The sequence below is a fragment of the Salminus brasiliensis genome, chromosome 4 (genome assembly GCF_030463535.1).
Source record: "Salminus brasiliensis chromosome 4, fSalBra1.hap2, whole genome shotgun sequence".
NCBI lineage: Eukaryota > Metazoa > Chordata > Actinopteri > Characiformes > Bryconidae > Salminus > Salminus brasiliensis.
The window spans coordinates 4882026-4897679 of NC_132881.1; the positions used below are offsets into that span (position 1 = coordinate 4882026).

At 40.0% G+C, this 15654-nt stretch overlaps 1 protein-coding gene across 1 annotated transcript in view; it reads right to left on the reverse strand.

Moving 5' to 3' along the window:
- The window catches only part of chp1 (calcineurin-like EF-hand protein 1), a 16995-nt gene extending 13419 nt beyond the window's left edge, over positions 1–3576 (reverse strand). Inside the window, exon 1 of the mRNA XM_072677376.1 lies at positions 3194–3576. Coding sequence (XP_072533477.1) covers positions 3194–3260 — 67 coding nt within the window. The 5' untranslated portion in view covers positions 3261–3576. The remainder of the gene's footprint in view (positions 1–3193) is intronic.
- Positions 3577–15654: the final 12078 nt, after the last annotated feature.

Sequence of the window (15654 nt, forward strand, 5' to 3'; positions counted from 1 at the left end):
AAACATGGCAGAAAAAGTAAAGAAGTAACATCATTTAAAAACAAAATGAAAATATACATATAATAAATATAAGAATATATAAAAATAGAATAAAAAATAAATAAATATATATATTTGGGCTGGGCGATATGGTAAAAACATTATATCACGATATTTAAATACATGTAATCACAGACTAACTACATCAGTAGCGGCAGATTTATTAAAAAACACTATTCAGATACTCTCCCACTCCACATCTCGTTACACCAGTCTAATTACACTGCAATATCCTAACAAAGCACTAACAATATCCTCGATATGCTTAGGAAAGCATATTGTGCATCACTATAGCTAAACGAATACAAAGAGGTCAGCGTGTCTAAGTGTCTACTGTCTAATGTAAGGTATAATAGTATGAAATAATAAGACGTGTAAATATTTAGATAAACTTTTAGATAGAACAGAAAACCTTCATTTTAGGTATAACATGAGGTCAACAGTAATACTTACATATGCCCATTACGAATCTTTAAAAGCCACACTAGAAAGTTACTGTGTTTAGAGATGGCCCAATTCCAAACACTGACCATAACGAAACTTGAGTGAGTATTGGCCGATATGTATTCTTTTAAATCCATGAAACTTTAAAACGAGCTATTCATTTTATTGGAAAGCATTCTCTTAGGATGAGCATCTGCAAGTAGGCCATCATGCTCACACCATACAGAAATTCGGATGGTGTCACTGGACTGGATCAGGCGAGTACCGTTATAGTATTGATACAAGGGACCTCATAGTAACAAAACACCAGATAATAAATAATGGCACCTTATACAGTGCTGTAAGTGAACAGAATTAATGAAATGGTTAAGATGTAAACATTGTGAACAGATGTAAGCGCTGATACAGTAAGATTGCCGTCCACCCGATGTTTTCCAACCCCTAAAACGGAGAAGTGTGGAAATGCTGCTGGGAGCGATTTAGTTTGAAAAACATCAGGGCTGGGATTTAGGGTTGACGGATAGAAACGGAGACCTTTGGAAACACTTCCATCACGTGACTTTTTACAGAGAAACACAGCAGCACTGATAACGAATTTCCCCGTCTAACTTCAGCAGAATCACAGCAGCAGACTAAACCTGATCAATCAGGAAACAGACCCAAAAAGCCCAGAAGACGCTGAGTCACAAAAGGACACAGGCAGGTCATTTATGGTTTTCTTGAACAGAGCTGACTTTGTGACGACAGAGCTCCCGCTCGTGCGTGTGGCTTTAGGCCGGCCAGCCCTGCTCTGTCCTCAACGTGACAATTAAGGGAAGGGCGGCTGAGAAACACACAGCACTGGCCAGTGAGGAGTGGTGCAACAAAACCACAGTCATGCAGGCAGTGTGTTGAAGGTTACTGCTTCAGAGGACCTGCGCCATGACCAGCTTTTGAGGAAGGAAAATACAGCAAGATCCCAAACATCACACAAAACGTGACGGAAAGCTGTCGTCCAGAGACGTGTCCTATACTTGCGCATCTCTAGTGGCTATGGTCTAGTCCCGTTCACTCAGCTCTATGCTCTAATGTAGCACTTTGAAGGATTGGTGATTTTCTTAGTCATTCTTTCCAGTAACGGGGATTTCATCTGTTCCTGTTCTGATGGCGATTGCATTAGTACTGCTTTACTGTGGCTCACACCTTTCATCTGAAGTGCTGACAGTTTATTTAAGACCAAAAATAATAAAATGATACAAAATTAAAGCCACTGTCGGGAAAACAACGGAATAACCCTCAACTTAATGAACTGTTCCCCTGTTTTAATAACTCTCAATTTAATAAACTGTTCCCTCAATTTAATAGCCACAAATTTAATAAACTGTCCAGTCAATTTAATAAACTGTTCCCCCAGTTTAATAACCCTCAACTTAATGAACTGTTCCCCTGTTTTAATAGCACTTAATGTAATAAACTGTTCCCTCAATGTAATAAACTGTCCAGTCAATTTAATGAACTGTTCCCCTATTTTAATAACTCTCAATTTAATAAACTGTTCCCTCAATTTAATACCCACAAATTTAATAAACTGTCCAGTCAATTTAATAAACTGTTCCCCCAGTTTAATAACCCTCAACTTAATGAACTGTTCCCCTGTTTTAATAGCCCTCAATTTAATAAGCTGTTCCCTCAATTTAATAACCATTAAGTTAACAAACTGTTCAGTCAATTTAATAAACTGTTTATCCGGTTTAATAGCTAACTTAATAAACCTCAATGTAATAGATTTAATACATTTAATAAATTGGTTATAATAAATAAAAAATCAATAATAAATAAATGATTTAAATAAATTAGTCCCTCAACTTCAGAAATTGTTTCTCTGCAGTCACATGAACGCAATAAATGTTGTACAACGTGAAAAGGTCTTTAAATATGGTGATGAAATAATTTTACCATATCGCCCAGTACTAACCTAAAGCATCAAGGAAGAAAAATATTGAGACATAAAACAACCCCTTAATTTAATAAACTGTTCCCTCTGTTTAATAAATCATTACCTCAGGTTCATAAAACGTTCCCTCAATTTATTACATTTCTTTAATAAATGAGCAACACTAATTCTAATTCATCATTCCCTCAGTTTAAACAAAACTGTTATAATAAATAATCAGTATAATAAATAATCAGTATAATAATATATAATAATAAATAATCAGTATAATAAACAATCAGTATAATAAATAATCAGTATAATAAATAATCAGTATAATAAATAATCAGTAAAATAAACAATCAGTATAATAAATAATCAGTATAATAATATATAATAATAAATAATCAGTATAATAATATATAATAATAAATAATCAGTATAATAAACAACCAGTATAATAAATAATCAGTATAATAATATATAATAATAAATAATCAGTATAATAATATATAATAATAAATAATAATAAATAATAATAATAAACTTCAGAAAAACTCAACCCTGACCAGCAGTCCCAGCAGTAACCAGAGCAGAGGTGGGAAATCCAGGTCCACTGAGTGGAAATCCACCCCGGGACTTCGCTACAGCTGCTTCAGCGGCTCCGGGGAGGCGGAGCTGCCGGCGCAGGTGACACGAAATCCTGGCGTGGAGTTTTACTTTCCGGACCTGGATCCGGATCCTCCACATCTCCGGAACAGCTAAGCTAAGCTATACGGTGAAGCAAGATCTACTTACACCCAGTCTCCTTCTTAATCTCCTCGATGTCCTCCTCTCTCAACAACGACGACGCTCTGGACCCCATGTTCTTCTGCCTGCTGTCGGTTGATCCCTGTAGCTCTCTCTCCTCTCCTCTCCTCCCCGGCTGCTGCCTCTCGCTAGCGGAGTGTGCTAGCCCTGACGGTCGGGGGGTCGGCGGGTCGCCGGCTCAGCCGCTTAGCCTGCGAGCTAACTCACACAGCCTGACACCTACACCTGACGGCCGTCCTCTCACACTCGCAGAGCACCCCGGACACTCAGCAACAGCTGCCTGCTCGGTTTTCCGCGGATCTAACAGAGCTGCACCCAGGCGGAGAGGCGCTGACCGGAGCCGCTGTGAACAGCCTGTACCCGCGACCTCAGCAAAGCGCTGTGCGACGTCACCCAGGAACGCAACCGCGAGGGCGTGGCCGTCACCGCCCCCTTTACGTCACCGTCTTCCTGAAGCACAACGCGTCTCCCTGAAAGTATTAATATTAATATTTCCCAGCAGAGAGTTTCCAGCTTTAATGATCAAACAGTTAGATAATACCTCCTCAGTGTTGCTCCTACACTAATTACTGAACTGTCTACTCTGAAGCAGCAAGCACTGGTAGAATAATATTCATATTTAATATTTCAAATTTATTTATAAAATATGTCAATGTTGGAATACTGTATTTAAAAATATTTCAGGTTTGGGATACTGTAATATCCCTTTTAAAATGCTGGGATGTTGGGATATTGTTTTTTCCTTTTAAATATTGGAATACAGCATTTAAATATTGTATATTGTAGTTAAAAAATGTTGAAATACAGCATTTAAAAATATATGTGTAAATGTTGGAATGTTGTATTTTCTTTTTAAAATATTGGTTAATTAATGTTGGACTTTTGTATTTAAGAAAATATTTTAAATGAAATTAAATATATTGTGGCAAAAAATACTGGAGCACCGTATTTTCAATATATAAATATTATAGAAGTTTATAAAAAATATTTTAATGTTAGAATACTGTATTTAATTGATAAATATTGGATCATTCTATTTGTATAATATTTTAATATTACAACATTGTTTTTTTATATTTCAATATTATAGAAGTTTTTAAAAATGTGTTAATATTAGAATACTGTGTTTAATTGATAAATATTAGATAATTGTATTTGAATATTTAAATATAACATTGTATTTTTAATATTTCAATGTTAGAATACTGTGTTTAATTGATAAATATTGGATCATTGTATTTAAATAATACTTCAATATTATAACATTGTATTTTTTAATATTTCAATATTAAAACAATGTATTTTTAATATTAGAATACTGTTTTAAATGTATAAATATGGGATAATTGTATTTGCATAATATTTCAATATTAGAACATTGTATTCTTAATATTTCAATATCATTGCATTTAAAGCTCATAATATTGGACCTACATCTTTTTCTTTAATACTGGAATATTGTATTTTTCATATTTCAATATTAAAACACTGCATTATTACAATTATTTAATATTTATATAATGTTGCATTTTTACAGCGCAGGAGGATTCACAGGCAGTTAACACTATGATTTGTAACACATGTCTACAAATAGATCTTCCATAATCTGCCTATAGTTGGTTCCACAGGTCCATAACTACTGCATTTTGTGTTTTGGACTAAAGAGGGTCTGTTGTTCGTTGCGTTACCCACTTGTTCAGGCCTGTTTCAGGAGAGTGTTAGTATGCTGTGTATTCCAGGGCGCTGAGATGATTGGCTGAAAGCAGTTACTAGGACCGGGACACTTTTGCTGTGTTGGGAGGGCCCCTGTTGGACACATGTGAGGCATGAAAAAGTGGGTTCGCATCACAGGGGTGTGAACTAGGGCACAAGAAGACCCCCTTTTTTTAATCCACTTGATCTACACCTTCTCACGACTCCAGATGTGTGGAGATGATTGTTCCTGGAGCAGGACACAGTTACAGGAGATACCAGAGTGGAGCCGTTCAGGGTCACTGGAATTGGACAATGCTGATGTAGGCACATTTTAATATTTGAATATTAATTATTATGAACAGATGTTTCATTTTTTAATACAGAGGCTAAAGTTTGAACTATGCTGTACTTCGGCACCTGTGTTCCTCTCGTTATGGGGCAGCTGAACTGGAGCGTAAGAGTTGTGGGAGGGCGAGATCAGGACAGAGAGAGAGAGAGAGAGAGGGAAAATGAGGTTAAAGGCACTCTCGCACTGGTAGAATTTAATATGCTGTTATTTCTGGGCTGAGCTTCTGGGCTGCTTTGATTGTACGGCCTGCACGCTAATGCGCCTTCGTGCAGCTGGGTAAATATTGATGCTGGTTAAGTACCCAGCATGGAGGCATGCAGTGCGGTGGAGCTCACCTTGAGGGTGAAATGGGGTGGGTGGGGGGCACCTGGAGCATGTCCAGTCCCCGGGTGGCACCATCACCACTGAACATACGTGGATCTGGAGGCCAATAATCTGATGACCACACTCCCACTGACCTCAACACAGGCTGTAGGAGTGAATGCAAGTGCAATAATGAAGAAACCAGGACCAGGAAGCGGGTAAACATGGGCCGCATCTGGGCTGTACACTGCATGTGGGGCCTAGATGGGAGATTAAGGTGGACTGTAACAGTGGTGCCCATTTCAGAAGTGCAACTGGGTCCCAGTTAAAACGGGCCCAAACTCAGAGCCCAGGCCTAACTGAAACCCACACAGCCCACATTACACCCATGTGAGCCCCACATGAGATGGTTGGCTGGGTAACAGTTAAACTAGCTAACACTGATTTCCATGGAAACTGACATCTAAAGAGGTCAGAAAAGGTGGAATTCCCATTTATCTCAAGCCAGCTGATTCCAGCAAGACTGTTGACAATTAATAAACTTAGATCTGAATGGAATTTTCTTTTATTGAATTCATACACAGACGCAAAAACAAGAATTTTGGAATCGAGGAAATTTCAAATGTTGAATGATCTGAATGTGGCAATGTTTTTATTCTTTTATTCTTTTATTAAATATTTATTCACTTTTTTAGTATTGACAGAACTCTCACTGTACAGAAATATAAAAACTTCAGAATGATTTGAACTTACATAAAGCTAATAATAAAATAATAATCATAATAATATGTTTTTTTTTACACATGCCTACAAATATGCCTTTGTTTTTTACTTTTCATCATTAAAATTAGAATACTGGAATGTTGGAACATTGGAATTTTGGAGTGTTGAGTTATTTGTTGGTTGGATACTGAAACACTGGGCTGTTGGAAAACTGGAATGCTGGATTTTTGGGATAATGAAAATTAATAAACTTGGATCTGAATGGAATTTTCTTTTATTGAATTTATACACAGATGCAAAAACAAGAATCTTGGAATCAATGAATTTTCAACTGTTGAATGATCTGAATGTGGCAATGTTGGAAAACTGAAATTGTTTTTTGTAGTTTTTTTTAAAAACTTTTATTCATAATTTATTCACTTTTTTAGTATTGACAGAACTCTCGCTGTACAGAAATACGAAAACTTTGGAATGATTTGAACTTACTGAAAGATAATAATAAAATAATAATAATAATATGTTTTTTTTTTACACATGGCTACAAATATACCTTTGTTTTTTACTTTTCATCATTAAAATTGGAATACTGGAAAGTTAAGTTATTTGTTGGTTGGATACTGAAATGTTGGGCTGTTGGAAAACTGGAATGCTGGAATTTTGGGATAATGACAATTAAAACTTGGATCTGAATGGAATTTTCTTTTATTGAATTCATACACAGACGCAAAAACATGAATTTTGGAATTGAGGAAATTTCAAATGTTGAATGATCTGAATGTGGCAATGTTTTTATTCTAGTATTTTTTTTCTTTTATTAAATATTTATACACATTTTTTTAGTATTGACAGAACTCTCACTGTACAGAAATACAAAAACTTTGGAATGATTTGAACTTGAAAAAACATGTATCTTGAACATTTTGAAGCCAAAAATAAATAAAAAAAAAAATAATAATATATATAGGCCTTTTACACATACCTAAAACTATACCTTTGTTTTTTTACTCTTCATCATGTCTCCATACGTCTATAATCCATATGTCCAATTTCCCCACTGCGGGACTAATAAAGGATTATCTTATCTTATAACTACACATACTGTCTGTCACATTTTTATGAAGGATGGTCACTGTTTTGCGGCTTCTTTAGATCATCAAAATTTTGAGGGAACGTTTCCTCTGATCATCACAGTCTGATATGTGTCAGGTCATTAATCATGAGGTAATTAACGACTGCTGCACTTCATGAGATAATTATATGGATAGTTGCACTCATCTGTAGTGTCATTTTCTAGCTGTGAATGTTTTGTGTACATCAGCTTTTTGTGTAGCTTGACTGTAGCCTGACGCAAATAGCCCAGGGTAACAGCGTGTAATTAGAAAGTAAATTGCATATAATTATCAAATGTCATGATTGTTGATGGCTGTTGTGTTGGCTGAACTGTATGGTATTTGCTCTATGATGCTACTTTAATGCCCCCTATCGCACACATGCAGTAATACAGCTCAGTGTGTACCTAGTACTTGGGTATGGAGTCATCTCCAAACCAACTCCTGTGAATGTGAACTGTGTCCATGAAAGTTTTGTCCTCTGGGTCCACCCGGGTCAGTGAGGGGACCAGGAGGGGTTAAACATGGGCTCCATCTGGGTTGTACACTGCATGCGGGGCCTAGATGGGACCTATATGAGGTTAAGCTGGGCTGTGACAATGGGGCCTATTTGGGCAGCCCACTTGGGTCCCGGCAAAATTGGATGTACAAACCCACTCAGAGCCCATGTCCACCTGAAACCCACCTAGCCCACTTTCCACCCATGTTAGGAAGCCCATTTCTGATAAGATTAGAAAAGCCCTTGAAGACGGTCGATTCCAGCAAGACTCCGGACTGCAGGATTCTTTGGCTATACCTAAAACGCTTGGCTGTACCTATAACTGCAAATTAGCCCCACCCCCAAACGAGCCCACAATCGCCCTGGGTGCACACTTGCGTATTTGTGACAAATGTCAAAATGCTCTAAGACACTGACAAGCTGTCAATAAGTCTAAGGCGCTGCCAACATGACCCGAGGATCACTGCTGCCATCGGCAGCCGAAGCCGGAGAGAGCACAGTTGGCCTTGATCTGTCCGGGTGCATAGATGGCTCTTTCTCTGCTGGCCAGCACGGGCATCTGCTAGCGGATATATCAGATGCTGAGTACCTGGCGCTTTCCTCCGAGCCTCCTGCTGGCCCGTTGTCCCGCTGCCAGCTACCAACTGGCTGTCATAGCAACACCAAATATGTTCGTAATGGCAATGCTCTGAACGCTTCATGTACTGAAGGTTTATCCCATTTTGGAGCATTTCTATTGGTCCGTTCAATATCTCCACATATGTATTTTTGCCATTTTCCACTTTTTGACATCCCAATCACTGCTGCCATCGGCAGCCGGAGCCAGAGAGAGCACAGTTGGCCTTGCTCTGTCCGGGTTGATAGATGGCTCTTTCTCTGCTGGCCAGCACGGGAATCTGCTAGCGGATACATCAGATGCTGAGTACCTGGCGCTTTCCTCCAAATGTGTTGGATGTGGGATGACTTTGCAGCAGCCTAGTAATAGGCCTTCACTATGACAGAGGGTCTCTTGTAGATAGAGAAGTCTTACAAAATGGCTCTACAGAGCACTAAACCGGATCCCACCATCCGTACAAGCCAAAGGACCTGTGCCTGAGACACAAGGCTTTATGCGTCTGCTATGAATTCCAATGGAAGGTACCACACCAGGCAAACAAGCCTTTACTGTGTAGTGGAGCCTCTATCTAGGGATGGGGATTGGAAATGAATTGGATATCTGTGGCCACATATTCCAGGCTCCCTTTCTGGAAGCTCCTGATGCCAAAAGCATTCAAGGTTGAATGGCTCCATGACTTACTGTACAAAGTACACTGTTCTCCTCCTTGGGCCAGTCCCACATGCTTGTGTTTAGAAGACCAATCTGATGCTCACACGCACCTACCCACCTGGGATGTGAAAAAGCCTGCTTTTGGCACCCCGGCCAAGTAGCGTGCTGTTGCTCTTGGAAAGTGTCGGGGCAGGTAGTATTTCTCCATGACTATGGCACTGTAAGCCTGTGGGTCCCCAAGAGCCATCCAGCTACTTTATCTGCGCTAGATCTTGAGGAGAACTTTACCCAGAATAACGCCATTCAAGACAAACACTGGCATGGAAACTGGCACTGGCAGCAGCAAAAAAAAAAGGCCACGTGTGCAGGGCAAGTGCTTTGCTGTCAACAAGTATGCAATGATGCACGATTGCAGTAATCAGATGTGTACAACCAACCCTCATATGTGAAACCCTCATACATGAAATTGAGTCCCAGCTAACAGCTTTCACGTCCATATCCCAGGGCTTGTCCCGCTGCCAGCTGCCACCTGGCTGTCCTAGCAACACCAAATATGTCTGTAATGGCAAAGAACGCTTCATGTACTGAAGGTTTATCCCATTTTGGAGCATTTTTTATTGGTCCATTCATTATGCTTAGCTATATAAAAAAAAATTATATTATAAATTATATCTATAAGAAAACTGTCCCGCACAATCTCCATGTGGCTTTAGATAACGGTTCAAAGGGGGTAAAACATGGGTGCAGAATAGCTTTCAGTCTCCTTTCCTTTCGTGCTATTCGTAAAAAGTTCATTACAGTTAACCAAACTAAAACCTACTCTACCAGCAGGACATATTATAATAATAATGAAAAATTATTAAAACAGTGACAAATTAACTGTTTTAAATGGATTTTGGTGGATGTGAACACAACAACAGTGTGTAAAACTAACCCCCCGGTGTGGAGGCTGTACTGTAACCTGGCTAGCTCGCACTAGTAGAGTTCTTTACATGCTTCAAAACATTGAACATTGAAGCCACCAATAGGAAGAGAGCACTGTTCATATGCTACCATGAATAATGGTGATTTACCCCATTTTGGAGCATTTCTATTGGTCCGTTCATTATGCTTAGCTTCTGAAGAAGCAAAAATAAAATTATATATTATAAATGATATCTATAAGAAAACTGTCCCGCAAAAAAGGTGTATCTCCACATGTATTTTTGCCATCCCGTGATTCTGGCAGTTGGACCAATAGAAACGCTCCAAATTTTATTACACTGACTTTTTGTCCCCCTCAGATCAGCCATAACATTAGTGCCTAATATTAAGCAGGCCCTCTTTGTGCTGCCATAACAGATCTGACCATTTGAGGCTTTTGTGCTTGCAGATGACCCAAAGTAGTGTGCTGTTTGTTGCTCTTGGAAAGTGTCAGGCAGGAAAAACTTCTCCATGACTATAGCACTGTAAGCCTGCGGGTCCCCAAGAGCCATCCAGCCACTTTATCTATTCCTTCTCTTCTTTATCTACAAGAGACCCTCTGAAGGTGCCCCGTGGTATCAGGTACCAGCACGTTGGCAGTAGATCCTTTAAGATCCTGAAAGTTGTGAGGTTGGTGGTGGCCTCCATGGATCTTACTAATCGGACTTGATGAGGCGCCCATGACCCTGTAGCTGGTTCACTGGTTGGAGCACAAGACCTGCCTGTTGTTCTGACCCAGTCCAGTCGTCCAACCATCCCAATCTGGACCTTGTTAAAGTGGCTCAGATTCTTACTCTTGTCTGTCTCTCCTGCATTTAACACATCAGCTTCAAGAACGGACTGTTCCCTTGCTAACTGATAGATCCATTCTTTGATATATCAGCCATAACATTGCCACCACTGACTGATGTTTTTTCCCCCCATACTGTTGCTGTCATGCAAGATATATATATATATATATATATATATATATATATAAATAAACTTCTATCTACAAAATAGCTATTCAATTTCAATGGAAGTCAATGTAAAGATTGGATTCTGAGTCATTCTGGACCATTGGACACAATGTAACATGTATATCGCTGCTGTCTAATGAAAACCATGTATCTCCATTTTTAGTTTTCTCCATTATTTAAACCCTGTAGCTGCTTCTGTACACTGTTAAAATAACTCTGGATGAATCGACCAACAGAAACGCTCTAAATCACTTGGAATAACCTCTTATTTTACAGGTTCCTATTTTGGAGATACATGTTTTTAAAATCGGACAGCGACCATATTTGTTATTTTTCACACACAGAGGCCAGAGCTCTCCACATGGTTTGTGTTAAAGCAACTGTAAGGAGACACTCCTCTGAGGAGGGATATCTCACACATGCACTCACCATTCACACACTCACTCTCAATGGCTATGGCTTCTGGGACCGACCTCCATTGAAGTCTTGTGAGTAAGGCTGAGATGGTATCACCTCAGCCTGTAATCTCACCACAACACTGAAAACTGTGCCTTTAGATAACGGTTCAAACGACACTGTAAGAGGGGGTAAAACATGGGTGCAGAATAGCTTTCAGTCTCCTTCACGAGAAATGCTTTTGTACCTTTCATGCTATTTAACACATATTTTGCACTATGACTATTTGCACACCTGTACAGATGTTCTTTTCTTTTCTGTAAATATATTTTTCAGCTCTTTATTACCTTTATTACCTTTAGTACTTTCTACTTTTTTTAATTTATCCCCTACCCTATTTATTGTTTAGTGTCATTTTCCTTTAGTTTAAGACTGTGTTCTGTGTTTTTTTGTTACTTGTCATGCGTGTTGCTCTCACCAAGACAAATTCCTTGTATGGGTAACATACTTGGTGAAATAAAGAGATTCTGATTCTGATTCTTCTATAAAAAGTTCATTACAGTTAAGTGAACTTAAACGTCAAGGTAAATTTGAAGTACCTGATCTACCAGCAGGACAAATTCTAATAATAAAGAAAAATTATTAAAACAGTGAGAAATGAACTGTTTTAAATGGATTTGTTTGGTGGATGTGAGCACAGCAACAGTGTGTAAAACTAACCCCCCCGGTGTGGAGGCTGTACTGTAACCTGGCTAGCTCGCACTAGTAGAGTTCTTTACATGCTTCAAAACAGTGTTACATTGAAGCCACCAATAGGAAGAGAGCACTGTTCATATGCTACCATGAATAATGGTGATTAATTATGTGCATAAATAAATAAATAAAGGAATCAATAAACTGTAAACATCTGACCTGAGATGAGGCCTTCTCTCTGCCTGCCTGTGGCTCTGTGTAGCATCAGCTTCAGTTTCGGGCACTAGAGGGAGCCACGTTCACAGAGTGGGAATCAAAACAGCCACAAACGCTTGAGAAGATCTAAGAGACAAAGTGACGCCGGTGGTTCATTATCTTGTCATGTTCTCTGATGCAGTTTTTAAAAATGTATTCGTTAATTCGGTAATTAATTTACTGCTTCTTCAACAGGTTCGATGTTGAAAGCTACCCCATTTACAAGCTCACTATAAGCTGATACGTGGTCCGAGTTTAGAGTTCTCTGTGTGTGTCTAAATTTAAGCGAAATAGCAGGTCCCCTCCGAGGCCAATAGCGCAGTCAGATCCATAGACGCCTTTGAAGTTGTGGCTGCTCCATCCATCCATCTCCCTCTCCCTCTTTCTTTCATTCTTGTCCAGGCGGCGCTGAGGCCGAGCTCATTAAAAAAATCCCAGCCCACGCTCCATGTCATCATGTTACCACAACCGCACTAATCTACACATGGATGCATGATGGCATCACCTCAGTCTGTCATCGAGGTAACTCTATAGTGACTGACTGTAAAACACCAGCAGACACACACACACACACACACATACACACATTACACAGTCTCTCAGTTCAGACGGTCAAATTGTGGCCTAGCATTTCTTTAAAAGGCCCGTATTCAGCATTTCAGCATTTTTCGGCTACGTTTGGATTCCCCCCTGAAGTCTGCTTCGAACTTCTGTGTGGTTTTAAGTTCCAAAAACACTCATAACTCATTTTTACATGGCCATTTTCTCAAACCTCTCTTTTTCCCCTAGGATCAAAACCCGTCTCTGTTACCTTGTGGAGATGTGTGGTCAGATGCGTGGATCCTTTAGAAGGTAGCAGTGAGGCAGTTGCTTCCTAACAGCCAGGAGCCTCGTGCCGAAGCTCCACTTCGGTAAAGGCCTTCACACACTGAGCTGGACTGCTTTGTCTGCAGTATTAATTAGGATGTCAATTAGTCAATTATTTGATTAACAGTTTATTCCACCTCTATTAAACAGCACTAGCAATGCTCCCAACACTAGGAGGATAAGGACTTAACAGGTCTCCTCCAGCCATCCATCGCCTCTTATAAGACTGCCACCGGACACGCTAAGATGAGTCCACCCATCCCCCAAAAGAGCTCGGCCAGTTGTGCTCTCCCAGGCTCCGGCAGCTGATGGCAAAGCGGCATGGCTCAGGATTTAAACTTGCCACCCCTGGGCCAGTTCAGCAGTAGACCGCTGAGCCACTGAAATGATTAGACTTCTGCAGGCGACATGAACATCTCCACCAACCACTGATCTCTCTCGGCCTGTCACGGCAACAACCAAGACATCAGATAAGCCACGCCCCAAGAGACTGTCCTCCGCTTTATTATATAGGGTATGACGTCTTTAAAAGAAGCTCCAACCGGGTCAGGTTGATCTGTAACTGCTGTTAGAGGTGGTGGGCGGGTGGGGTTTAAGGGTGGTCTCTGTGCTTCTTCATAATGGACAGTCCTGCTGTGCTATTTCTCAGCAATATTTGGAGGAATAAACACCATTTTAGCATTTTATTTCCCCCTTATTTGGTCAGCAAGTTTCCTATGTAAAGTTTCCATATAGGCTCTGCATGGACAGTGGTGTGAACAACATTCTGAGGCAAAGTACTTAGTATACTGCAATTAAATATATTAATAAAGCTTAACTTCTTGCTGGTGATACGTTCAGAACCATAAAGAAATACGTTCAGAACCCTTAGAAATGGCATTGGCCTATGGCTCGCCAGCAGGCAAACCTCTATTACCAAAGAACAGTCCCACCGGTTGGTGTGTAATAAGCCATTCTGCATTAAGAGGCTAACCATGACCCCATAAATGAGTATCATAAAGATGGGTATCAACAGATGCATGACCATGCTGAACATGGCTAATCTTCCTGTGTGCTACTGTATTCTCTAGCATTGCACTATTGTATTGAACATTGCACGAGGCTGCCTTTATTGTTGGATTCATTACACGTTAAGAATGCAGTGCTTACTGCTGATTGGTGGACTGACAGCTTGTAGTTTGTAGTAAATATAGTCTATTTTGAGAAATCACAGTTTACTTTGATATGAAAGAGTTAAACAGACTTCCACTGCCTCTTTCCTTCCTCACCCCGCACGGCCGGCCTGCTTTACTCACTGTCTTGGCTAATGGAGGCCATGACACTGGACATTAACTCACATCACACAGGGTCAGAAAAGGAAATCTCTCCAGCTATTGATCGGTGGATGTGCAGCGTACGAGCGCTAGGCTTTAATAGCCCTCCTTTCCTCCGGCATTAAGCAGCAGCACGGCAGACACGGCAGTCTGAGACTGCTTTAACCGTTAATATCATATACATACTTAATCACACAGCATGGCCGATCATTTCCCACCCCCTGCCTGCTGCCTGTTGTAGTGTATTGTATGCATTTTTCTGTATCAAGTTTTCCCCCCAACCTCCTCCCGTAGGTCTCTCTCTTTAGAGGGCCTAGTGACGGATTAGCGCTTTCATGTAGCGATTTGAACACAGCGTCGCTACTGTTGAGCTCAGAGGGTAGATTACACCTGATTATTTGATTTGATTGATATTTGATTATCTGATTTTCTCATTCCCTTACCCCTCCCTCCCTCCTTTATCTCTCTCTCTCTCTCTCTCTCTCTCTCTCTCTCTCTCACACACACACACACACACACACAGCTGCTCCTCGCTTAGCTCTCAGCTCCAGATCCAGCCCAGTGACTGATCATCCATTTATCTCTAAATAAATGTCTAAAGGTTGGTGAAGAATTTTCTGTATTAAAGCTTCTGTGAGATATTATAAGAAAATGGACAGTTTATTAGGCACAGGGTTAGGGTTAGGGTTGTTTATGTGGTTAGGGTTAGCCATTTATGTGTATTAAGGACGTCCTAGCTAGCATTTATATTGTGATTAATCAATAATTAACCACAGAATATTGTTGTGATTAACACCACAGAGCTTTCTAATCAATTGACACCACTTGTATATATTTATTATACATATATTGTGTCAAAATGTAATGATGAATGGACCAATAGAAATGCTCCAAAATAAGTTAGAATAACTTAGAATAGAATTTGGCACGAAATGTGCCCTCCACATTTGACCCATTGAACTAGGGGCAGTGAGCACACACACACACCCAGAACGGTGGGCAGCCAATTTCAGCGCCCATGGAGCAGAGAGGGTGAAGGGCCTTGCTCAAGGGCCCAA